At 36.3% G+C, this 25,673-nt stretch overlaps 1 protein-coding gene across 1 annotated transcript; it reads left to right on the forward strand.

The window, feature by feature from the left end:
• Positions 1-1,117: 1,117 nt before the first annotated feature.
• Positions 1,118-23,851, forward strand: DSG3 (desmoglein 3). Its single transcript, XM_041749225.1, has 16 exons — positions 1,118-1,165; positions 2,991-3,026; positions 3,542-3,670; positions 4,764-4,919; positions 5,370-5,514; positions 6,240-6,406; positions 7,269-7,397; positions 7,665-7,850; positions 10,387-10,658; positions 11,283-11,422; positions 12,820-13,044; positions 14,630-14,890; positions 19,194-19,333; positions 19,652-19,715; positions 21,542-21,807; positions 22,980-23,851. The coding sequence occupies exons 1-16, from the start codon at positions 1,118-1,120 to the stop codon at positions 23,595-23,597; spliced, it is 2,982 nt and encodes a 993-aa protein (XP_041605159.1). The 3' UTR covers positions 23,598-23,851.
• Positions 23,852-25,673: the final 1,822 nt, after the last annotated feature.

The raw sequence follows: 25,673 nt of genomic DNA on the forward strand, positions 1-25,673 counted from the left end.
AAACTACATATACATACATATATGCTATGAGATACCATAACAGACAAATCACTCATTTTTATATATATATTGTTTTCCAAAAATAATTAATAAAAATCATCTTTAAAACTTATAATGAAAAAAAAAAAAATAAAACTTATAATGATATCTTTGAGTCACCTAATTCACTTTACAAATTTCCCAGAAGGGACTGGATGTGGGACTACTCCTATCCCATTCTAGGGACTATCCCATTCTAGAGATGAAAAAGAGCTACCCTAGACTAGCTAGCACTACTTTCGTGGATCTCATGCATAATCTTAGAGTCTATCCCTGGCTTCCATTTCTTCATCCATAGAATAGTCTATAATAGTAGTATCTCCAACAGATGGGTACTATAAGTATTAAATGAGATAATAAATTTAAAGGTCTATAAACAGCAACTGATACAAAAATCATAATAAACTTTAGCTACTAATATTACTCTAATTCTTTTTCTTCTGATTTATTTTTCACAATCTTTTCCCTACCAGATTCTCCTCACATCAGATAATCAGTAGGTCAGCAAATATTTATTAAATATCTGCTGAGGAAAAGGTTATATCAATTACAAGAAACAAATAACATATACATACTGATTTGGAAAGCTTACAATTCTCTTGGCTTAACATCATAATGCATATAAAACAATAAGAAATAGTAAATTGTGGTAAACCCTTATGGGTTAAACTGCATGGTACAAAATATGTGTTGAAAAAACTCAGAAAAGAAGACAAGTAAGGGGCAGCCCCGGTGGCACAGTGGTTTAGCAATGCCTGCAGCCCAGGGCATGATCCTGGAGACCCAGGATCGAGTACCACATCGGGCTCCCTGCATGGGGCCTGCTTCTCCCTCTGCCTGTGTCTCTGCCTCTCTCTCTCCCTCTGTGTCTCTCATGAATAAATTATAAAAAATAAAATCTTTAAAAAATTTTTAAAAAGGGAAAAAAAAGACGAGTAAGGACAGCTTCATGGCAATTGTTGGAACTTGAACTGATCTTAAAAAATGAGAAATATTTAAGTGGGTAAAGGGGAGGTATCACCTTACCAGTTTGAATGGCTAAACTCAAAATGACAAGAAATAAAAAGTGTTTACAAGGATGTGTGGGGAAAAAACCCTTGTATACTGGTGGTGTGAATTGAAATCGGTACAGCCTCTGTGGAAAACAGCATGGAGGTTCCTCAAAAAATTAAAAATAGAATTACCATATAAGCCAATAATTCCACTATTGGATATCTACTCAAAAACACTTAGTCATAAAGACATATGCATCCCCATGCTTATTTCAACATCATTTATAATAACCAACATATGGAGTCAACTTACGTGTCCATCAATAGATGAATGGATAAGGACAATGTAATGGAATATTACATATCCATGAAAAAGGATGAGCTCATGCTATCTGAGACAACACAGATGGACCTAAAGGGTATTATGCTAAGTGAAATAAGTCAGACTGAGAAAGCCGAATACCCTACAATTCCACTCATAAGTGGAATCCAAAAGAAAAAGAAAAGAAAGAAAAGAAAAGAAAGAAAAGAAAAAAAGAAAGAAAAGAAAAGAAAAGAAAGAAAAGAAAAAAAGAAAGAAAAGAAAAGAAAAGAAAGAAATAAAAGAAAAGAAAAGAAAAGAAAAGAAGAGAAAGAAAAGAAAGAAAAAAAAGAAAAGAAAAGAAAAGAAAAGAAAAGAAAAGAAAAGAAAAAAGAAAAGAAAAGAAAAGAAAAGAAAAGAAAAAAGAAAAGAAAAGAAAAGAAAAGAAAAGAAAAGAAAAGAAAAAATAGAAAAGAAAGTGGAATCAGACCTTTCAATACAGACTGATGGTTGCCAGAGGGGAGAATAGTAAGGGGTTAAGCAAAATGAGTGAAAGTGAGTGAGAGATAATATAGGCTTCCAGGTATGGAATGAATAAGTTACAGGCATAAAAGGCACAGCATAAAGAATAGTGAATAATAGTCAATAGTCAATAATATTGTAAGAGCAATATAACAAGACAGATGGCAGCTGTGCTTGTGGCGAACACAGCATAATGTATACGCTTGTCAAATCACTCAGCTGAAACTAATATAACACTGTATGTCAACTATAGTCAAAAAAAAAAAATGTATTCCAGGTAGAAAACAAGGTGGAAAGCAACACAAATGAAGGTCCCATATGTTCTTGAGAAAGTAAAGACCGTAGATGGCCTAACTTCATTTTATCCTGATTTAATTTTTTCAGATCAGTGTAAAAATTAAGCTCAACATGTAAGTTGAAATAATAGGGCAGCCTGGGTGGCTCCGCAGTTTAGTGCCACCTTCAGCCCAGGGTGTGATCCTGGAGACCCAGGATCAAGTCTCATGTCAGGCTCCCTGCATGGAGCCTGCTTCTCCCTCTGCCTGTGTCTCTGCCTCTCTCTCTCTCTCTCTCTCTCTCTCTCTCCCATGAATAAATATATAAAATATTAAAAAAAAATAGGGCAGAGATTAGCAGGTCCGCATCCCACAGTAAACGGTACTTGTGATTGGAATAGCATCTCCCCATCATTTGTGTTCTACTCTCTAAATCTCACTAGTTCTGTTTCATCCTCTACGGTGTCAAACAACTAAGAAAGTGCAGCTAACTAATATCTTACCACAATGAAGCTCACCACTGTTTCTGAAAGTAGTTATCTCCCGTAGTTTCTGGAAAGTCTTTATAGAATAGCCAGGTAAGAAATATCTAGTAGCTGTAATTGGCTGTTAGGTACAGTTTTGCAGAATTCAATAGATTCTTTTGTATATCATTAAAATTCTGAGTCAGACTTAAAAAACTGGAAGAACTTGCTTATATTGAGAGTATTTTCTTTTTCCTGGGAAGATTTTACCCTTTGAATACTTCTCCAAATCCACTTCTTTTTAAATAGAAACAAACTACAGTATGAACAGAATTATCTTATACAGTTACTTATTTGAAGAATTCACATTTAACTTGACTTATTTAAATGTCTACAGGTGCTCACACTGGTTCATGGAGAATTGAGAATAGAGGTAACGTATGAAAAAGTTTTTTGTAACTAAAATAATAGTTAAGTTCAAAAAATTAAAATTGTATTGGGGAAAAATAAATATTTAATGTTTAAAACTATTAAGTAATTGTGAAAATAAAATTAAAATTAACCCAATTTTAAATACCAAGAATGTATAAATATCATTATTGTACTTTATCTCATGCATTCTTTCTTCTTATTTTAAACAAATCAACAAGTTTTAAGTAAGCAGGTCCTAGGTGCCCAGAGCAGTGAGATATTATGGAATATATAAAGGAAATATAAAATACAATTAAATGCCAATATTAAATATCATATGATTCTGTAATTGTTTTTAGATATTTAATGTTTTTCTTCTTTGCTTGATGAAGTATGATGCCAAGCAAAATAGACATTCAATAGTCCTAGATACCATGAAATACAGGGGGGCTCCTCAACCTAGGTGTTGATAAGCAATACTTGAAGCAAAAATTTCCAACAATGTGCATAATAAAATGAGATGCCCTTTTACATAAGACAAAGGGTCAACATGGAGAAGATGACACTGCAATACAAGGCAGAAGGAGATACAAACGTGAATGGGTGAAATTTGCGAAACCCTGCAGAGAAAGGGAAGACAATTCCAGAAGAAATCCAATTGCCAAAGTAAGTCAAATCACAAGGGCAATGTGAGGTTTTGGAATAAACATAATAAATGTAAATTAAAATGATATGGCAACTCCATTTATCAAAATGCATCCTGGGGAGTCCATAGAATAAATGACCTGATATCTTCAACCAAAAAAATACAATAATAATAATATAGAGTGAAATGAAAACACTATGGCTTCCAGAGTAATAAAAAATAATTAAAAGATATGTGGACCAATTTCAATCCTTATTTAGATTTGGATTCCAGCAAACAAATAGAAAAAAATATATGGATAAGACAATAAGATAAATGGTTGCAGGGGTCCATGTATTCATAATTATTAAAACTGGGTGATGAGATATATCAGGTTCATTATACTATTCTAAGTTTACATATATTTGAAATTTTCCATATTAAAAAGCTTAAAATTATAATAATAAAATAATTAATAATAAGCAATTTATTTTAATACATATTTTAACACTTACTGTATAATCCCTCTCTTCTATTTCTCTCCAGCTCCCCCTATTTAAACTAAAATAAATGTCTTTTTTAAAAAAATATTCTTTGTTAAAGAAAGGAGCATTTAGAAGTAGTCTTGTCAATATTAAGTATCCATGACTTTCTCTCCACCTTTTTCACATCACCATGGTGGCCACAATCTGAACAAACATTCCAAAGCCAAAATGATTAATGCATATTGGTCCATACTGGTTGGTCAATACAGTTTGAAATATTTCACATTCCTAGTATTCCTCAAAGCAAAGAGTAAACACCATAGTGTCAGAAAGAGTACATAAAATAAACAGAAAACTTAAGACTGTGAAGGTGGAGGGGCACCTTGGTGGCTCAGTGGTTGAGCATCTGCCTTCAGCTCAAGTTTAATCCCAGGGTTCTGAGATCTAGTCCTGTATCAGGCTCCCCACAGGGAGCCTGCTTCTCCCCCTGCCTGTGTCTTTGCCTCTCTCTCTCTCTCTCTCTGTGCCTTTCATGAATAAATAAATAAGATCTTAAAAAAAAAAAAAAAAGACTATGAAGGTGGAGAAAAGGGGAAGGAAAAGGTCTGATTGATGATCACATTCACATTTTGGGTATTTGGGGCTGCAGATTACTTCAGATTTCCAAGCAACTCAGAAAATTACCTATCGAATTTCTGGAATGGGAATTGATCAACCCCCTTTTGGAATCTTTGTTGTTGACAAAAACACTGGAGAAATAAACATAACAGCCATAGTTGATCGTGAGGAAACTCCAAGCTTCCAGGTAAGTTTGTGTCCTCAATATTCAGCACCCTTACCTTCATGGCTGGTGACTTTAGAATGTGATACTCTTCTACTGATTAATTTAGAAGAGAGATCAGTACATGAATCAATCCACCAACAAATAACAATGTTCATCCCTTTTATAAAGAGACTTCACTTATGGTTGTGCCCCTGAACGAGTGTGCATGGGTAGGCACTAAAATCCAACATGTTTCCTGCAAAAGATCTTCACCTTGCCAAAAGACAGTACCAGTCTGGAAGAAAGGACAGCTTGCCTAACTGGCCTGCCCAGTGTGGCCATCTTTTCTTCCTTTTGTCTACTTTTTGGGGAACCATTTTCTTCTGTGCACAAAAAGTCTATACATGCCAGTAGAGGCCTCATTTCTACAAATTTTAGTAGTATGCAAACTGTTTATAGAGTAAATAAGTAACATTTTCCTCTTTTTTCTAGATTACGTGTCATGCTCTAAATGTCCTAGGACAAGATGTAGAGAAACCACTTATATTAACAGTTAAAATTTTAGATGTCAATGACAATGCTCCAGTATTTTCACAAAGTATATTCATGGGTGAAATTGAAGAAAATAGTGCTTCAAGTAAGTCTTTTGACAGTATCTACCACTTCTATTTTTTTTATTTTAAAATACAGGACTCACTCTAGTATATCATTTTTATAAGCTAATTTATTCTCTTAGTTTCCTCAGTAGCTTTGCAGAAAAATTTATGAATATAACTTGGGTCTTCTTTTCTAAAATTCATCAAAATAACCTGGGTCTTCCTTCCTTCCTGAGCTAATTATCCACTGCTACCATATTTCTAGGTTGCGGCCCTGTTATCGAGTCAATAGTATCTTATTTTGTGTGTGTGTGTGTGTTTGTGTGTGTGTGTGTGTGTGTGTGTGTGTGTATCACATGAGTACCTGGTTGTCATAAAGCTAAAGGTGGTGGCCTTAAGCAGCCTGGATGCATCAGCTAGATTTTTTTAGATTATAAAGGACAGAGATACAATTACTTGGATTATTTGTGGAAAGGGGAAAATGACAATGCCATCCGTCCAGGGAAGAAATAAAGAGAAAATAGTCTCCACTCCAACACAACCATGGCTTAAGGGCAGCAGGAAGATTCTATGGAAGGCAGAACAGTTCCATCTGATCAAGAGAGACAATAAGAGATATTGCAAATACATATAATTCATTTTTGAGCACACAGATATATTTAAAATTTTAAAAAACAAAGGTCAATTTGAAATTGTGTTGAATATTTAATGTGAAAAGAATGTCAATTCTTACATATGTTTTAATGAGCTTTTTCTGAATTTCTAGACTCACTGGTGATGATATTAAATGCCACAGACGCAGATGAACCAAACCACCTGAATTCTAAAATTGCCTTCAAAATTGTCTCTCAGGAACCTGCAGGCACACCCATGTTCCTCCTAAGCAGACACACTGGGGAAGTCCGTACTTTGACCAATTCTCTTGATCGAGAGGTAAAGCAAGGCATTTGGGAACATTCAATAGTTAAAAAAACAAAAAAAAAAGTAATTGTAAGAAAAGCCCAGAAAGTTGACCCCATTTTACCTGCAAATGAAAGGATAAAGGAAAAGAGTTTCTCTAAATTCACCCAGACCAGTCTAGGGAAACTGTTTGCATTTCAATAGAATTCTGATGGGGTGAGATGTGAACCTCAGAACCGTATAATCAATTGTACACTAAACAAACAAGTATCAGCATATCAGTGGGAGGTAAACTGGAGAGTAAAAGGAGGCATCACGTGTTGGCATACATTGACAGATTCCTTATATGGTGGAGGAAAAATAAATTTTTCAGATGACAGAAGAAATTTCTTTCTGGAATAAAACCTTCTCTGATATTACACTTTTTCTTCTGACTAGATTTAATTTGACCCTGCTCCCAGAACACTAAAGAATCCTCTTTCTCTCTTTCCCATCACCCTACCACCATAATTACCATCACCACCACCACCATCTTTATCACCACACAATACCTTCAGACTTTATATTACTTCCGTGCAAATGATTCTTCAAATAGACCAATAGGAAAGTTCCATAAGTGAACTTCTCTCAAATAAGCTGCCCGTTTTGCTTCAAGTGTACTTTCTTGCCCTAAGAAGCTCACAAAAGAGAAACCTGTTCTGGCCCCATAAAAAACAACTATCCTGAGCCCCATATGCCTCCTCTATGATGGACAATGAACAACTCATGTGATTATTCTAGAGAATAAAACCATGAGCTCGAATACTTCCACCTCTTTACACATAACAAACAGATAGTTATTTGTATTCTTGGCACTGGAGATTAATTATTTTTCTTTATTTTTCTCCAAATTTAGCAAGTTAGCAGCTATCGTCTGGTTGTGAGTGGTGCAGACAAAGATGGAGAAGGACTATCAACTCAATGTGAATGTAGTATCAAAGTGAAAGATGTTAATGATAATTTCCCAATGTTCAAAGAATCTCAGGTATACCTTGCCCTCCTTAAAGAATAATTTAAATGCATCTTTTTATTTCATGTTTTGCCATTCTAATTTGGTATTTGCTTACTGGCTTCTATTTAAGTTCTCTGCACTTTTCTTAAAAAATAAGCTTATGTAAAATACAAGAATTTAGTAACCAGCAAGAGACAACACATAATTTGAGAATTAATGATTAATGCTATTCAGAATAAATATAACCTTTTTAGATAAAACCTGACACTGACTCTTAAATTCTGCTTCTCTCGTTTTTAGTATTCAGCACATATTAAGGAAAATACTTTAAGTTCTGAGTTGCTTCGATTTCAAGTTATAGATTGGGATGAAGAATTCACAGATAATTGGCTTGCAGTGTATTTCTTTACTTCTGGAAATGAAGGGAATTGGTTTGAAATACAAACTGATCCCAGAACTAATGAAGGCATTCTGAAGGTGGTTAAGGTAATAACATCTGTTTCCCTTCAGTGGTAAAAAAATATTCCATATTAGTCCAAACTATCATTTCTACAAATAAACTTTATTCACATATTAATAGTAATACCACTACTTTATAGAAAACTTAGAAAACACATAAAAGTAGATAGAATTTTTTAAAGACACACACATAGCCCTACTACTTAAGGACAGCTTTTTAAAAACATGTTGATTTATTTCCTTCTAAGCCACCATACGTTCTATAATAAACACAAATACACTAATATGCATATATTTATAGATGTGGTTGCTTTAAGCACAAGAACACAAAACACATTTCTTGACTTAATCTCATTAATCTCTACAACTGAAGTTAGGAAAACATAAGAATACATGATATTATGGCTTGTGAATTTGTCAAATTGCTTTAAGTGGATTATTACAGTCATAAGGTGGGAGAAAGGGCAACTTTTGGGGAAATGGGAATGTATAATTAAATCTGCAAGATAAAAAATAAAAATTGAGTAAACTTTCCACTTAACATGCCTGCCTATTAACAGACACCCCCCCACACACACACACACACACACAGAACCCAATCTGGAATAACGTAAGGATATTTCTGCCTGGACACTGTATAGACTAGAAAAAATAACCACTATTTAAAAACATTCCTTGGCACAGGACACTGGACTATAGGGGACCTTCTTTCTTTATTTCCTTGAGTCGAATAGAGTAACAAGCCCATAATATCCCCTTAACAAAGAAATTGCTGGAGTCCCTGAGTACTGGAAGCTATGCAAACAGTTCTTATTACTCTGCTTTTCAGAAAGAGGGCTATAACCATCACTTGCAAGGGTTTGTTATAAACTTTCAGCAATCCCTGAAGATGGTGTCTTCTCTCTCTCCTGTCTTGGAGTCATCTAGTTGTTCAAACCAGCAACTTGGGCCTTACCCTTCAATCATAACACTGGCACAACAGCCAGTCATCCAATTCTGCCCTAGAAATTGTCCTTAAAGTCTGGCCCTGGTCTTCCTTCCTGTGGCCTACAATCTATCTAGTCTTGTCTCCTTATTCTCAGATGACTGTAATCTCTCCTGATAGATGTCCTTACCTTCTGCTTCTACTCTGCTTCATTCTTCTACTACCACCAATCTATTGCCATGTTTTTCTTAAAACCTATGTGGATTACTCTGTTCTTTAAAACCTTTCCTTGTTCTCCATCAGCTGTGGAAGTAGCCCTCAACTCTTACTATTCACTTGTATCACCAGCAAATTTTCCTTGCCAGTGGAAATGTAGGAACTGTGGGGTAGCCCAGGCAGTGGCAGGTCTTAAAGGTTCTGCAGAGAACTCTAACTGCAGCCAGGATTGATGACCAGCTGCTGGGCTTGAAGATGACCTCCAGACTCCTCAGAATTATATACAAGCCCTCACTCACCATCTGCAACCAGCTCTCTGTCACCTTCTACAACTCTGGGCATTTGCAAATATTTCACCTTTGCCTGCATACTTTTCATCCTTCAACACTCAGCTCACCTGAAACCTCTCAGGTGTCCTAACTGTCCCCAGTACAAGTATTGACTCATTTTTGCACATAGACTCTAATTTCTTCTGTCACTTACCGCGTCTATTATAATTACTTGTTTACACTTTTTCATTCACTTACTCTTTCTCTTCCACTCCACTGAGGAGCGCTTGGGCCCACAAAACTAGTCACTACAAACCTAAAACTCAAATCCAGATCTCTTACTTTAATTATTTTCAGTAAGATATAAATATGACCCAAATGAACATTTCCTTATCTCATCACTTTCAAAAAATATATTAGTTAAAGAAAAGAGTTCTCCTGGAATTTCTCAGGCCTTGATTTGGGCCTCCTCAATTAGAGGGTCAAACAAATAGTTAGCATGTAAGACCATCTGAAAATGGTTCTACAAAGAGTTGGTGGATCACTCCCCACTGCTTTGCAGAGACATATTTGTCAACCAAATTTATTACAACAATTTGCCTTTGTCACCTAGGAATTTCCAGTTGGGAAAGATACTATTACACATGAATTCAGTAGCTAATCTGGGAATGGCTATAAGTGTCATTTGTAGGAATGTATTATGGGACTAAATTTGTGCAGTCCTCACCACGATCTGATCAGATAAAGTTTTGGGGTTTTTTCAGAAGTGAAAATTTGAGAATCAGAGAAATTAAATATCGTGCCATGAATCACACAGCTATTAGGCAGCAGAACCAGGACTCAAACCATGCTACCACAGCAAATTTGGGATTCTTTCCATTGTACCACATAGCTGAAAGAAATTTAATGATGTTTTAGTAGTCTGAAAAGAGGTATCCTATTTTGCAAATATTGGTTATGAGATCTTATGAGTTAAGAATATTAATGATTTCTCCATTTCAACATTACAATGATTTCTGAAGCTATCTTGCTATATAGAAATAAAAAGAGTAATTCATAACATAGAACATAGAGTTCTCTTGTCCTTTAGTGGGTTTGCTGGATTGTATCTCTGTGATACTTCTTTCCTTCTAATTTTTATTTTTTACTCTAGGCTCTAGATTATGAACAACTACAAAGTGTACAATTTAGTATTGCTGTCAAAAACAAAGCTGAATTTCACCAATCAGTAATTTCTCAGTATCAAGTGAAGTCAACACCAGTCACGATTCAAGTAGTCAATGTGAAAGAAGGAATTGCATTCCATCCTGCTTCCAAGACATTCACTGTACGGAAAGGCATAAGTAGTAAAAAACTGGTCAATTATGTCCTGGGAACATATCAAGCCATTGATGAAGACACTAACAAAGCTGCCTCATATGTCAAGTAAGACTGTTTTTACATATTTATTGATGTAGTTTTAATTTATAAGCTACTACAAAAAAATACCTAAACTATTATATGCCAAAAATAAAATGAGATTCAAAGTGGCCAACTCAAGAAACTGGCTAATTCAAGAAAAGACATATAGCCAAATCATTGGAACATACCGTGCTATGAGCAAAGATAACAAGCCTAAGTTAAAGTGGAAATGAAGAAAAGAATACCTTAGCCTTTGGAGAGAAATCAGGAAAATATTTCACAGAAACTTTCAATTGAGTCTTTAAAAAGAGTAGTTCCCAGAAGATCATGGTGCAATCAAATGAAACAGCATGTACAAAACATATACGCCCCAAATATAAGAACATCATGCAAAGTAGTTGCTGTAAGAGCAAGAACACAATTACTTTATTGCACAGAGTAGAAAACTGGAAAACGAGGCTAATACTTAAGGATTATGAAATATTGCTTGTTTGTGTTAATATACTAATTTTCTGCCACTGTTTGGAAGAATGTATTTCAGTATCTTAAATCACATATAAATACATTAAATATAAAATGAGTTATTTTCATTAAATAGGCAACATTTCATATTTGAAAGAATACTATATTTTTTCTGTCATAAAACAGGTATGTCATGGGACGTAATGATGGTGGTTTACTATTCATTGATCCAAAAACTGCTCAAATCAAATTTGTCAGAAACATTGATCGGGATTCTACTTTCATAGTTAACAAGACAATCACAGCTGAGGTTCTGGCCATTGATGGTAAGAAAAATATCTCAAAATGGGGCGCCTGGTTGGCTTGGTCAGTAGAACATGCAACTCTTTGATCTTGGGGCCATGAGTTTGAACCCCACATTGGGTGTAGACTTTACTTAAAAAATAAAAATCTTGGGCAGCCCGGGTGGCTCAGCGGTTTAGCGCCCCTGTCAGCCCAGGGCCTGATCCTGGAGACTGGGATCAAGTCCCACATCGGGCTCCCTGCATAGAGCCTGCTTCTCCTTCTGCCTGTGTCTCTGCCTCTCTCTCTCTCTCTCTCTCTCTCTCTCTCTATGTATCTCTCATGAATAAATAAAATCTTTAAAAATAAATAAAAATCTTAAAAATATACACTGCAATCATTTATTAAAGAAATCCCATTCTAATTGGCATTTCTTTATGAATAGATGATTCCAATTATTTAACATATTACTTTTACCACTAAATAATGTTACTTATCTTAGGGGCCTTGGGTCTCAAATCTGAAGCACCTGAATCTAGAAGGCTGAGTATTCCAACTACTCAGTGGAGTTTGTATACCATCAAATTCTATGTTCAGTCTCTGTGGTCTGCTGTGTTGAGGCAGAAATTTTTAGATCCAAAGAAATTTCTGGGTTTGAGACATGGAGGGATAAAAATTGATACAGAGGGCATGTCAGGAAAGCTCAACTCAAATGTGAGGTGCCTTTGTGAGTTATTTATAAAGTGAGTTATCTTACAGAGACCTCATGTGACTAGATCATTGAACAATAAAATCTTCTGGAATGTTTTATTGTTTCATTGGGTGTTCTGTGTTTCATCAAGTATAATTTGTGCTCAGGCAGTATGCGAACATAAGAAAATATAACAGAAGAATAACACCAAAGATCAAATCACCTAGGAAAAGAGCAAAAAGCTCTAAGGGAAACAACAGAAATTATTCATAGTCTTACCACTGAGAAATTTTTACTTTATTGTTTTTGATTGCCAATACTGAAAAATTTTTCTTCAATAAACTTTTATATCTTGTATAGTAAAAATAAATCTTTGCTTATTCCAAATACTTTAGCTCAAGCTTTAGAAGTAAAAATCTTTCACACAGTGCTGGGTTCACACAGTAGGATACACTTAAGAAAACTATTGTTTTTATGTTGATTTCATTTGTAATCAGTGAATTCATCACCTTACAGGTCTTGGTTCCAAGCATATTAATAAATTAATAGACAATGTTAATAAATTAGAGACATCAGCCAAGTTGATAAATTTGCTTTTTATAAGATGTGGCTTTTTACTTGTAAGAATAACCAATATAATTCTTCATGAGAAGACATACTAAGTTGGCTACATGCAGGAGACATTTAAAAGGTTTTTGGGGTACAACTTATTCTGAATATTTCTTTAACTCTAAAATGTTGTTCTTACAGAAAACACAGGTAAAACTGCTACAGGCACCATATATGTTGAAGTACCTGGTTTTAATGAAAATTGTCCAACAGTTGTCCTTGAAAAGAAAACAATTTGTAGTTCACTACGTTCTGTGGTTGTCTCAGCTAGAGTACCAGACAATAAATATACTGGCCCCTACACATTTTCCCTGGAGGAACAATCTCTAAAACTGCCAGTTGTGTGGAGTATCACAACACTCAATGGTAAGTCGTAGTAAACTTGCTCCCATAAATGAAAGTTGCCACTTCTTTATATTTCAAGAGGGATAAAAGAGCTAAATTAGGAGCAAGTCTTTTCCAAGAATAATTGAAAAAATTTTCTGCAGGGAAGATATAGTCCTAGTCTCGCAAATTTCTTCTCTCTTCAGAGGAGGAATGATATATGTTAATGCTTTTTAATGTTTTGTTTTTCATGTACAGTCTAATTGTTTTATATTTTTAATGTCTTATTTCTACTTCCATAGGATACCATAAAGAGAATAGAGTCGGGTATCTGTTTTATTGCAGAGCTGTTTAAATTTCTAAATATAAAACTTTTCCTAAATGAGCAGACTGTGAACAGACATGAAGCACTGGAGGCATCGCCCGTTCAAAGCTCATAGGAAGTGCTACTTAGTCTGTTACTAGTCAGGAATCTTGACAGCATGGCAGACTGAAACTCCCATTAGTCCATTAGCCAGTGAGTGGGAAAGAGTTCATCCATCCTTCCTTTTCTTCTAACCTTTTATCATGCTAATTTTGCATTTTCTATGTTTTCTAAGAGTCTCCTAGAAATAGCCATTGGACATAATAAGAATCTTCTCACTTTTCTCTAGCTTTTGCTGAACCAACCTTGCTTCCCTCTATGAATTGCTCCACGGGTTCTTAGTCATAGGTATCAGCCATTGCTACAGTCACCACAGGGATCTTGTTCTCAATGGCCTTCTTTCCTAGGACCTTACTGATCTTAGTGTAATTCCCTAGTTCCAGAGTATTCATGTAGCTTTGGGCTTCAAATGGGTTTACCAGCACATGGTCGGTGAAAAGGCTCCAAAAGAAACATCAGAGAGAGACAAAACCCAGCACTAGACATACCTGCTTGGATGAGGATCGACAAGGTGACAGTGGTTGAATAGGCATAATATCAAAGGGCATGGTAGGGTCGAGTGATTCAGTTGACACAACACTGCAACTTACAAGAGCTGCTACTGGAGCCTACTTAGAAAGGGACAACATAGGACTGGAGATTGGAGAATGATCAATGTTCATGAGTCAGATGGGCAACAGGCCCTCACCTCAGAGAATCTCATACAACTGGCATTTGGGCACGTGGGATGAAAACTATCAGGAACAGCTGAGGTAGTGGAAGCCAAAGCAGAAACTCAGTCTTGATATGTCAGGCACAAAAACATGGACTCTGAGGGAAGGCATACGTCCAGAGGGTCACATGCAAGTCCAGGGGGTTGGTACAGACATTCAGGAGGTTGGTTAAGCCCAGGAGAGGGGGGGTTGATATTGAAATGTTGCCTACCTCCCATCATCTTTCAGGGAGAAAATTAAGGTAGGACTGAGTCTTCATGGGGAATAACAGGCCCATCTGGGGCAGAAAAAAGGACAAGGAGGAAGTACAGGCTAATTTACCCAACTGAACTCCTTATCACTCTCAGAACTGCTCAAACCTCACCTTACTCTCAGCCTATTTGTGACAATGATGTTTAAGGCAACCCCAGTTCTGTTAACAAGAATAATTAGTTTTAAGAGCAAAAGACACCTTGTCCTGCTGTTGATTTGTGTGATTGTCTGTCTTTAGCTACTTCTGCACTCCTAAAGGCCCAGCAGCAGCTATCTCCTGGAGAGCACACAATCTCCCTCACAGTTACTGACAGTCAGGACAGACAGTGTGAGACACCAGAGAGCCTGACCCTGGAAGTCTGCCAGTGTGACAACAGGGACATCTGTAGATCTTCTAATGGGAACAAAGACCATGGACATCTAGATGGAAAGAGGCCATCAGGGAGCCTGGGGTCTGCAGCCATTGGCCTGCTACTCCTTGGTCTTTTGCTGTTGCTATGTGAGTATGCCAAACCTAAATTCTGTTTTTGATAGGGAATCAGCCTTTGCTGAGGGCTTCAGGATACATGGGCAATGCCATCTTTGAAATGCAGAACCATTCCTCAGCTGCGCTATAGGCAAAGATGGGGGTAACATTTTCAGAAAGAACCAGAAATGTTTATAAAGTTAACATGTCACTTGCCAACAATCTATATTCATAATACAACAAAGCAAGTCATATATGTCAGACATTTAGAAAACAGCATAAGAGAATCAAGAAGAAAAAAATCAAAGCATGAACACTTTCTACATACTGCCAGTAATGTTCATAATCAAAATAATGCCTTTATACACAATGCACTTTCTAAAATGTCTTCTCCACAGACATAAAATAGAAAAAGAATTCTTGCCAAATAAATCTAGGGAAAAATACAAAGTATATTATATATGAGCTTGATAATGAGCATTAATACATCACAGGCTCTGAAAAGTTATTTCTTAATCCAGCACTTCCTGAAAATAGCTTACCACCTATATATATATACACCCTCTTAAAGGCTTTCACTTAATAAGCTTACATTTATTGAACACATTTAGGGAAACTATACATGTTTTATTTTTCAATAATGTTGTGCCCAACATCGCGAATCGAGAAACCACGGAGGAGCCGACACCGATGCAAAAACACGAGGGTTTATTTACAAGCTCGAGCTTGGGTCCAAGTATACCCGACACAGTGGAGCAGGGATTTGGACCCCGAGACTAACAGGCATAGCAGCTTTATAGGGACCAGTGGCCAATGGGATACACAGAAAGTTGCACAGTCATGTGGGTCCACATGCAGGTGGCCAATTGAATTACATCTTACCCTATAGTATCCATTTGAGCTGGCCTATTACTTTGGTCAGAATTGGCGCGCAGTTTTGGCAGGCACAAAACAGGGTTACATTGTTATGAGCCGATTTCCGATTAGGGTGTGCCTAGCGGCTTGACTAGGGTGGGGCAGCGCCTTAAGCAATAAGCAGGTTATGTGGAGGCCATACAGGAGGTGGCAGGTGTAGCACAAAATGGAGTTAGTCCTGCTCTGCTTGTCCAGGGGTAGGGGATTTTTGTTAAATGTCCTGGGTCCCACAAATAAAGATAAAATTTATTTAGTCAATGGATAGGTTTCTAAAAAATTTCATTAAAATCAAAATCTCATGAATCAAACAGTATTTTTAATGTAATAGATCTCTATTGAAAAGACTTCATGGCAAATTCTTATATAAATAAGAAAAATCCTTGAAAAATTCACATCCATTTCTCAAATTTATTACAGAATTGTAGTTTTTAGAATTAAAATGGTTATTCATGATAATCAAGTAATCAAGTCCACTCCAACCCCTTCAACTAAAATTTTTTAAATTTATGAAATGTTTAAAACACAAAGAAGTGCAGAAAAATTACATGACAAGCACACATATACCCAACACTCAGATTTAACAGATCTTAATATATGCCATATCTGTTCAGGGCTCTTTTTTTTTTTTTAAAGATTTTATTTATTTATTCATGAGAGACAGAGAGAGAGAGAGGCAGAGACACAGGCAGAGGGAGAAGCAGGCTCCACGCAGGGAGCCCGATGTGGGACTCGATCCCAGGACTCCAGAATCACGCCCTAGGCTGAAGGCAGGCGTCAAACCACTGAGCCACCCAGGGATCCCATCAAATCCCTTTTTATAAAAAAAGAAAGAAGTTGTTATCCATACATCTAGTGGCCTCCCACACATGCCATATATTCTTCCTCTGTGTTCCCCAAAAGTGTTTACTATTCTGCAGTTAACATGCATCGTTCCATTTAATAGTTGAAACTGTTTCAACTTTTTTTCAGTTTTTCAATATCATATTAGCCAATTTCAAAACCAAAGTTTTTTCAAGTACATATATGTGAACCTTGATGCAAGCAGCCAGCTGAAAAGGGTACCTGATTCTGGTTTTCATATAGTTCACGGATTTATGCATGTCTAATTCTATGGAAAAAAAAAACTATACTATGATGCAGCTATAATAGAAATGAATACAAATGGGTATTATAGAGGCTTTGTGGAATAGGAGAATCGTCAATTTGAGCGTTAGAAAATGAGTAGGATATAACAAGTACAAAAAGAGGGAAAATTGGGATCCCTGGGTGGCTCAGCGGTTTAGCATCTGCCTTCAGCCCAGGGCATAATGAGACCCGGGATCAAGTCCACGTTAGGCTCCCTGTGTGGAGCCTGCCTCTCCCTCTGCCTCTCTGTTTCTCTCTGTGTCTCTCATAAATCAATCAATCAATAAATCAATCTTAAAAAAAAAGGAGGGAAAATTGTTCCCAAAGGGTAACAGCATGGACCAAAGCCAGAAAATGCTTTGCATGTTTTAAGAATTACACCTTGGTAGGCCAATGCATGGGGAAATTGTGGACAGTAAAGCAGATGAAACTGGAGAATCCACTGGTACCAATGTGAAAGGGCTTATGTGCATAGGTTATGGTACTTAAAGCTATGAGAGAAAAAAAGAGTTGATGAAAGTATCTGAATAAAAGCCTAGCATTTCATATTTGTGTTTTAAAAAAATAACATTGGCAGCACTGTGTAGGAAGGAAATAACAGGAGGTTACTCTACCAGTTTAGAAGAGATGATAGAAGCCAGATTTACAAGACCAGTGCTCTAACCACTGAGCCATGGAGCCAGAAGCCAGATTTAGATATGAGACTGGAAAGGAAAGGTTGTGTGTGTGAGGCATTACATGGAGAAGATTTGGAGATAATAAATATGAAGAGTGGACAAAAAAATCCAGATGAACCACTGAAGTCAGTTCTTGCTTAAACCATTAAATGAAACAGAAAATATCAGATGAAGCAAAGATACATATGGTGTTAGTGAGTTTAATTTTGAAATGCTGACGTTTAGGGTGTAAATATATTCTACAGGCAAGCATTGTACATTTGGGATTGTGGCTCAGGATGGCAATCAGAGAAAGTACATTGTGCTATTCCCAATTATATTTACTTCCTGTGCTCTTACCATTTGAAAAAAATGCCACGTTTTGATTTTTATGTAGGACAAAACATACATTTTTTAGTCTGTAGAAATGCACTCAACACTTTGAAAAACTTTTCCTGGATACATATATAAAAACCAAATATATATGCAGATACAATGATAAGCAAGATCTCTAAAAGATTATGCCCACCTAAAAATACTCACCAGACAGGTGTACATTCATCACCTTAAAAACTAATTTGTCAGCTCACAATATCCAATCCTTCCCACACACTTAACAAAGTAATAGAATTTAAAATGGCAATAACTTAAAAAACCCTATAGAAGTATCATTTATGTGAACATTATATTAGATTTTAAGAAAATACATCAAATATGTCTAACTTATTTTATTTATGTACTTGGCCTAACATTTTCCATTTTATATAAAATATTATATAGGACTGACCTCATTTGAATAACTGATGTAGCCCATCTGGACAACACTAGCAAATCCTCATAGTATTCACTATTGTCCTTTACTTATACTGCTAACTCATTTAATCCTCACAACAATCTGTGATGTAGATACTTACTCTTCTATTCTCTGGATGAATTACTAGAGGCAAGAAAAGATGATATAACCTACCCAGCTGGTAAGAGAGCCAGAATTCAAACCCTACCACCCCTCACTAAACTACCTTTAAGTGGATAGAATTCAAACATAAGGATTCAATAGACCTTAACCACCAGAGGTGGAGGTGGGGTCACTGACTACCTAGCTTTCCAGAACTTCAAGACAGAGTTTAGTATTTTCCTCTATTAGCATGAGAATGATGTTAATCTTTATTGCTGAGATGTGACAGATATGCACATAAAGAATGAAAGCTATCCTGACAGAAAAGCCTCTCCAAGCTAGGGATTCTTAAATCACAATTAAGAGTCCAATGGTATTAGCTCATCACTCCAGTTGCTGAGGGAGTTTGCTGGTTAAATGCAGTTTACTAAGAGATCAGTAGAGTACAAATTACAAAAACATTACCCTGTGCACCTAAAATCCTTTACCATTCACCAAACAGTGCCTATTTTAAGGCAAATATACCTATTACAAGAACAATCAGATCTGTCTCCTCCAGTTTAATAATCATCTGAAATTTTAGGATGCTTAGTTTATATTTTATTTTGTAGAAACTAATTTTGCTTTCTATTAGATTTTCCACAAGTACTGATATCATATATTCTTTCTAATGTTTCAGACAATTGTCATGTTGCATTGTTTCCAAATGATATAAATGTTCTGATATTTTGTTTTCCTTTATTAGTGGCCCCCCTTCTGCTGCTGACCTGTGACTGTGGGGTGGGTCCTATTGGGGGAGTGACAGGAGGATTTATCCCAGTTCCTGATGGTTCAGAAGGAACAATTCATCAGTGGGGAATAGAAGGAGCCCAACCTGAAGACAAGGTGAGGACCCAGTTTCTAAAACATTTATTTTAATCACATAGAACAAAATTAGATTTATATTCAGATAGGAAAAGGGGTAGTACGCACAAAAAATAAGACACTCCTTGACCTTTAAAGACCTTTGGGAATCAGTGCTGAAATGAATGGAGCCATTTAGAATTGTAGCTCTTCAGATATCTAATCCTAAAAATGGTTACTCCTGCAAGAATTTGGACTTCTTCTAAAGTCACCTTTCGCAAAGAGCCACATTTCACCCATTGTGTCATGAAATCTGGTTCATTTTTAAATGTACTGATTTTTTTTGAACATGGTTTGCAGGAAATCACAAATATTTGTGTGCCACCTATAACTACCAGTGGAGCCGATTTCATGGAAAATTCTGGTAAGTGAACATCAAATTGATTTTTGAAGGCAATACTGGGTTAAATAAGAAACATTGAAAAAATAATAAGTGTTCTAAATCTTTATTTTATTTTATTTTATTTATTTATTCATGAGAGACAGAGAGAGACAGAGAGAGAGAGAGAGGTAGAGACACAGGCGGCAGAGGGAGAAGCAGGCTCCATGCAGGAAGCCTGATGTGGGACTTGATCCTGGGACTCCAGGATCACACCCTGGGTCGAAGGCAGGCACTAAACCGCCGAGCCACCCAGGGATCCCCTCTAAATCATTTTCTTAATAATTTTCAAATATGAACATATGCTGGGAGATGTTACCACTGAAACAGGGTTTCAATGAAATGATTTACTATTAGTATATTAGTCATTCAGGACCAAGCTTGGGTTTCAATAAGTTCATTGAAATTCATTGTCTACTGATGCCATCATTTTTTTAAAAAGATTTTATTTATTTATTTGAGAGAGCGAGGGAAAGAGAATACAAGCAGGGGATGGGCACAGGGAGAGAGAGAAGCAGGCTCCTGGCTGAGCAGGGAGCCCAGTGTGGGGCTTGATCCCAGGACCCTAAGGTCATGACCTGAGCCAAAGGCAGATGCCTAACCTACTGAGTCACCCAAGAGCCCCAGTGTCACCATTTTTAATGTCCAAAGATTTGTTATACTTTTTCCAAACTTTAATAAACTGAACTATAGCTGTTATACGGCCAATTACTAATTTTTTTAATTAGAAAAGATTTCACACATATAGAAAAATGTAAAGGAAGATACAGCAAACCCTATGTATCTACCATTCAACACTGACTATTCTTAACATTGGTAATACTTGCAGTTAAACCTTGATCTTATTGCCCTTCTTTTTCCCAGAACTAACAATACCCTGTTTTGAGTTAAATTACCAATTTTATATTCAGTCATAATGGGACAAGATCGTTTGTTCTCATTTAGGTGAAATTATTTATTTCTTTGGTCTACCAAATGACTATTTTATTCATACTATCTCAATGCCACAATTAAGGCATAAACTAGAGGAACAATGAGACCTAATGCTGAATATTAAAATTTTTCTTAACTCCATATTTAGCAATAGATTGTTTTTAAATGTCTAGCCTATAAAATCTGCATAAGATCACCTCAAAATGTCTGGCTTTATCAGCTACCCCAATCCTCATCTGCTTCTCCCATTATAATCACATATCAAAAACCATAATCAAAATTCTCTAGGAAAAAAATAACTTTCCATAAAAGTGTAATGTAAAGGTAATAGGGAGAATAGTCATAGCTCTTTAAATTTTCTTTACACACCAAGACACTAAATTAGCATCTGCTAATTTGCATGATTACATTATATACATTTCCTCTTTGGTTTCCATATTGAAGCAATACGACAGCTTAATTTTAATTTCTTTTTTCCTGAAAACAAATAAGCATTGCATTATAAGCTTTCCATGTGCTGAATACTCTGTTTTTACCTCTCTATTTCTGGCTGTTGTCACTGAAAATCTATTTCCTGTGTATATTTTTTAATTAGTATGCTTCCAGAGCTATTCCATCTGTGAAGGTCCTCTGTACAGCTTCACCTCCTCGTTACAGCCTTACCTACTCTATTACTATCACATTAAATAGACCATTGGATATTATCACCTCTAGTCATATAATTGTAATTTCTCCCACTTATTTGCTTTACTTGGTGTCCACCCTTGGGTATCAAAAAGCAGCAAAAAAAAAAAAAAAAAAAAAAAAAAAAAGAAAGAAAGAAAGAGAAAAAAAAAAGAAAAATACAGCATAATACAGAATTTTCTCCCCCTTTTTAGAAGTTTGTACAAATACATATGCTGGAGGGACAGTGGTGGAAGGAGCCTCTGGAATGGAACTGACCACCAAGCTTGGAGCAGCTACAGGATCTGGAGTGGCTGCAGGATTTGGAGCAACTGCAGGATTTGGAGCAGCCACTGGACTTGGTATTGGTTCTGCAGGACAGACTGGAACTATGAGAACAAGGCATTCCACAGGAGGAACCAATAAAGACTATGGTGAAGGAGCAATAAGCATGAATTTCCTGGATTCCTATTTTTCTCAGGTAATTTGGTGGAAAACTCTATCTTATATTAGAGATCTTCATACTTGACTATACTTCAGTTTTGCAATTTGTTGTTGTTTTACTTATAGCTTGTTAAAATGTGAGGAAAAAAACAGGGTTCTTTGTCAAAATAATACAGATAACCTAAGGTGGCTGCCAAAATTAGGCTACTAGTCAAAAGGAAAAAACAGTAAATAGACACAAAGAGAGATAATATAGCAAGTAGAACCTCCTCCCTCTGACTGAAATAACAATGGAGAGTAAAATCTTTTGCATGTCAGGATCAGCAGCATCCTCTTGAGGAATACAAAGCAACTTATTTTGTGTTTCCTATACCATAAGTACATCAGAATACATGTGTGTATTTTTCTGAGGTAGGGTTATAGTATTCTCCACATTTTCAAAGGAGTCCATACCCAAAAAAGTTGAGGAACCATAGAATTATTGACCCAAAAATAAAAGTGAGAAAAAGGGATGTGATCAAAGATCAGATGAAGTGTCAGGAAGTATAGTACTGAAAGAACAAGGGTTTAAGAACAGGTAAGAGTTTCAGAGGCAGGTTTGTGCATCATTAGAACAGATTTTACACAGAGTTTTGGTAACAGAGCTGGTAAGTTCTGGGATCTAGCCTATTGCTGAGAAGATGGAGCCTGACACCGGCTGACAGGGAGATCTTGTTTGGGACAAGGACTCTTGGGATATTCTGAGGTGTGATGTGAGCCTTACTTTTGGGTCAGGCTCCTACATAGGTTGGGGAGTCTAAGCAAAGGCCCCAGTCTGGCTGAGAGCTGGCTTAGATGGTGCAAGTAAGATGCCTATCCCCCATCCCCAAACACAAAGATATGCATTAACAGAAGCCCCGTGAATTACCTCCAGGTTTTGAACACATTAGTTTTGTACACCTAAATCCATGTCAGTGCCTTCAAAACCTAGAATCAAAACATAATCCTAGGACAGACTCAATTTTGAAGGAATGTCAACTACATTGTTCCTGAAACACCAGAAATTTCTGTAACAAGATTGTTGATATACAGAGTATGTCGTTACTTCAATGGGTTATCTAAAATTATGCGTTCATGATCAAACCTTGAATTCTATGAACAGTATTATATTCTTCAATTAAGATTCTTTTAAAATTCTTTTTTTTTTTTCCCATTTTTCTCTATCTTTAGAAAGCATTTGCCTGTGCAGAGGAAGATGATGTCCAGGAAGCAAATGACTGCTTGCTGATCTATGATAATGAAGGAATGGGTGCCCCCAGTTCTCCCGTGGGATCCTTGGGTTGTTGCAGTTTTATTGCTGATGAGCTGGATGACAGCTTCTTGGACTCACTCGGCCCCAAATTCAAAAAACTTGCAGAGATAAGCCTCGGGATCGATGATGAAGCCAAACAATCTCAGCCACTTTCCAAAGCCAGCTTTTCTGGGATGGAATCCTGTGGCTATTCCCTAGAAGTGCAACAGCCAGAATCTGTTAGGGGCCAGACTTTGTTAGGCAGTCAAGGAGCTTCCGCTTTGTCTGCTTCCAGCTCTGTTCTCCAATCAGCCACTTCCATTCCCAACCCTGTGCAACATGGTAGCTATATGGTAACAGAGACTTACTCAGCCTCTGGTTCTCTCGTGCAACCTACCACTACAGTCCTTGAGCCACTACTCACGCAAAATGTGACAGTGACAGAAAGAGTGATTTGTCCCATTTCCAATGTTTCTGGCAACCTACAAACTCCGACGGAGCTACGGGGGTCACGTAATATGATCTGTACAGAAGATCCCTGTTCCCGTCTGATATGACCAAAATGAAATAGAATAATATATTGACCGGATATAAATATTTGGACCAAATTGCCCAAAGTAGCATAGCAAAGCTCACAGTATTGGTCTAATTGGACACTTATTTGGTACTCTCCTAAACTAAGCTTGATTAAATTTTCTAGTAAATATCCCCAAATTGGACATGTTGTCACTCTTACTTCTCAAATACCATTCAAGTAGTAGTAAATCTTGATGTTTTTCAAAAAAAACTTTAAGATCATGTTCAGTGGGAAATTTTCAACTGATAATTAACAACTTTTAAACTTCTGTTTTTGTAGTGCCAAAGAACGTATTTGCCACTTTAAATAAAATGAAGCGCGTTTTAGTGGATTAAGCACTTGGGAGTCAAGAGCCCCAGTTCTTGTCTGTCACCTTTTGTTATGTCACTAACTAAGAGTCATAAAGTCTTTGCTAAAGCATTTTGAGCTGCTTGGAAAAAGGAAGTAGCTGCAGTTGAGTTTTTGCCATCTTCTTGGTGTTGGGAGACCCTAAATGCATCTTTTGCTCAAGCTAAGGGCTATTGGCTTATGCATCAAACTTGCTGTATCTATATTCCTCAATGCTCAAAATAAGACTATTTTGAAACAGAACTATCACAGAAAATTTAGGAAAGTTTAGTATGGTATAAATAAATATTTTGTGTTTTTCTACATTACTTTGAAAGGATCTATCCAAAGAAAATATTTTACACTGATCTCCTTCCTACACACTTCTCAGCACAAATCCTGTGTTCTTGAAAATGACTCTATTTTTTTTAAATGTCAGTGGGTAGATGGAACTTGCATATGATATATAATGAAGTTTATGACATTAACAATGTCTACAGACTTTATGGTTTTGCTCATAAGAAAAAAGAGGCCTCTGACTAGGTTAACATATAGTGGAATTTTTGAATGTGTATTATAAACATCATTTCAAGTCAAAAAGGGATATGGAAAGGGATCATCAGTAACCTCTATTTTATTAAGCCTTACTCCCTTCAAACAGCTACAGCAACTTAATTCTCTGGCATAACAATGAAGATTTGGAATTTATTACTTCATACATGTTGCCATGTTAGCAATGCAGTTCTTCAAATCATTTCTGGTCATTCAAGATCTTCAGCCTTTATCCCATAGAGAGAATACCCTACCTTCTTATCAACATTCTTGTCTTAGCTGAGTCTTTACACAATCATCGTCCAGCTCCATTATCTCTAATTGTATATAAAATACTCTATTTTGTTTTGTTGCCATATTCAAAATATTTGTTTTTTGAGATGGAATGCAGAGTACTAAAGTGTGTTTTAACACAGAAGGATCCAGTCCTAAGGATACCTGGGGGAAAGACATCTAATTGTCACTACACCTAACATTCTTCCCTCTCCCTGGTGCCACGACTACAAGGAAGGTATGTGCCAGGATAACTAAGAAGTACAGGCAATCTGTTCTTTCAAGACAAGCCTGCTGTTTCAACAACACCTGCAGTGCGTCCATCTTGAACTGAGGGGAACCAGACCCTACCAAGCAGCTGCCAGGTCTCAAAGAAGTTGCCTCGCTATTACCACTGGGACCTGTTAATGGAAACTTGCTTTCGGGTCTAGATCACACATGGTTGATTTGTGCCTCTTTTATGCATGCGAATTAATAATCATAATAATCCTTACTTCAAGTTCAAAAGTGTTTTCAGGATCCTCCAAGTATTTTAGCATTGCCTCTGAAAACCCAATTTATCATGAAATGGGAATTTTGCTATATTGCCAAATGCAGAGGAAACTATGTCATAGTAGTGAAGGCTCTATAAAGCAAAATTGAAATTAAATGTGTTTTTAAATAAAAATAGATTAATCTTGTCTAGGAGGACCTCAGATTGATTTGCCATGTAAAAGTAAATTCAAAGCAAAAATATAGCTGTATTTTTCCACCAGAAATAAAAATCGTTTTAAGCAAAAGAAAAAAATGTGTAAAACTGTCTTTTTACTTAATGTATTATAAATTTTAAACAGTATATACTAAAACTTTAACAGTGTAACACTGTTATAATAAAACAGTTTGGGAACACACTTATGAGTACTTC

The sequence above is a fragment of the Vulpes lagopus genome, chromosome 1, assembly GCF_018345385.1.
Source record: "Vulpes lagopus strain Blue_001 chromosome 1, ASM1834538v1, whole genome shotgun sequence".
Taxonomy (NCBI): domain Eukaryota; kingdom Metazoa; phylum Chordata; class Mammalia; order Carnivora; family Canidae; genus Vulpes; species Vulpes lagopus.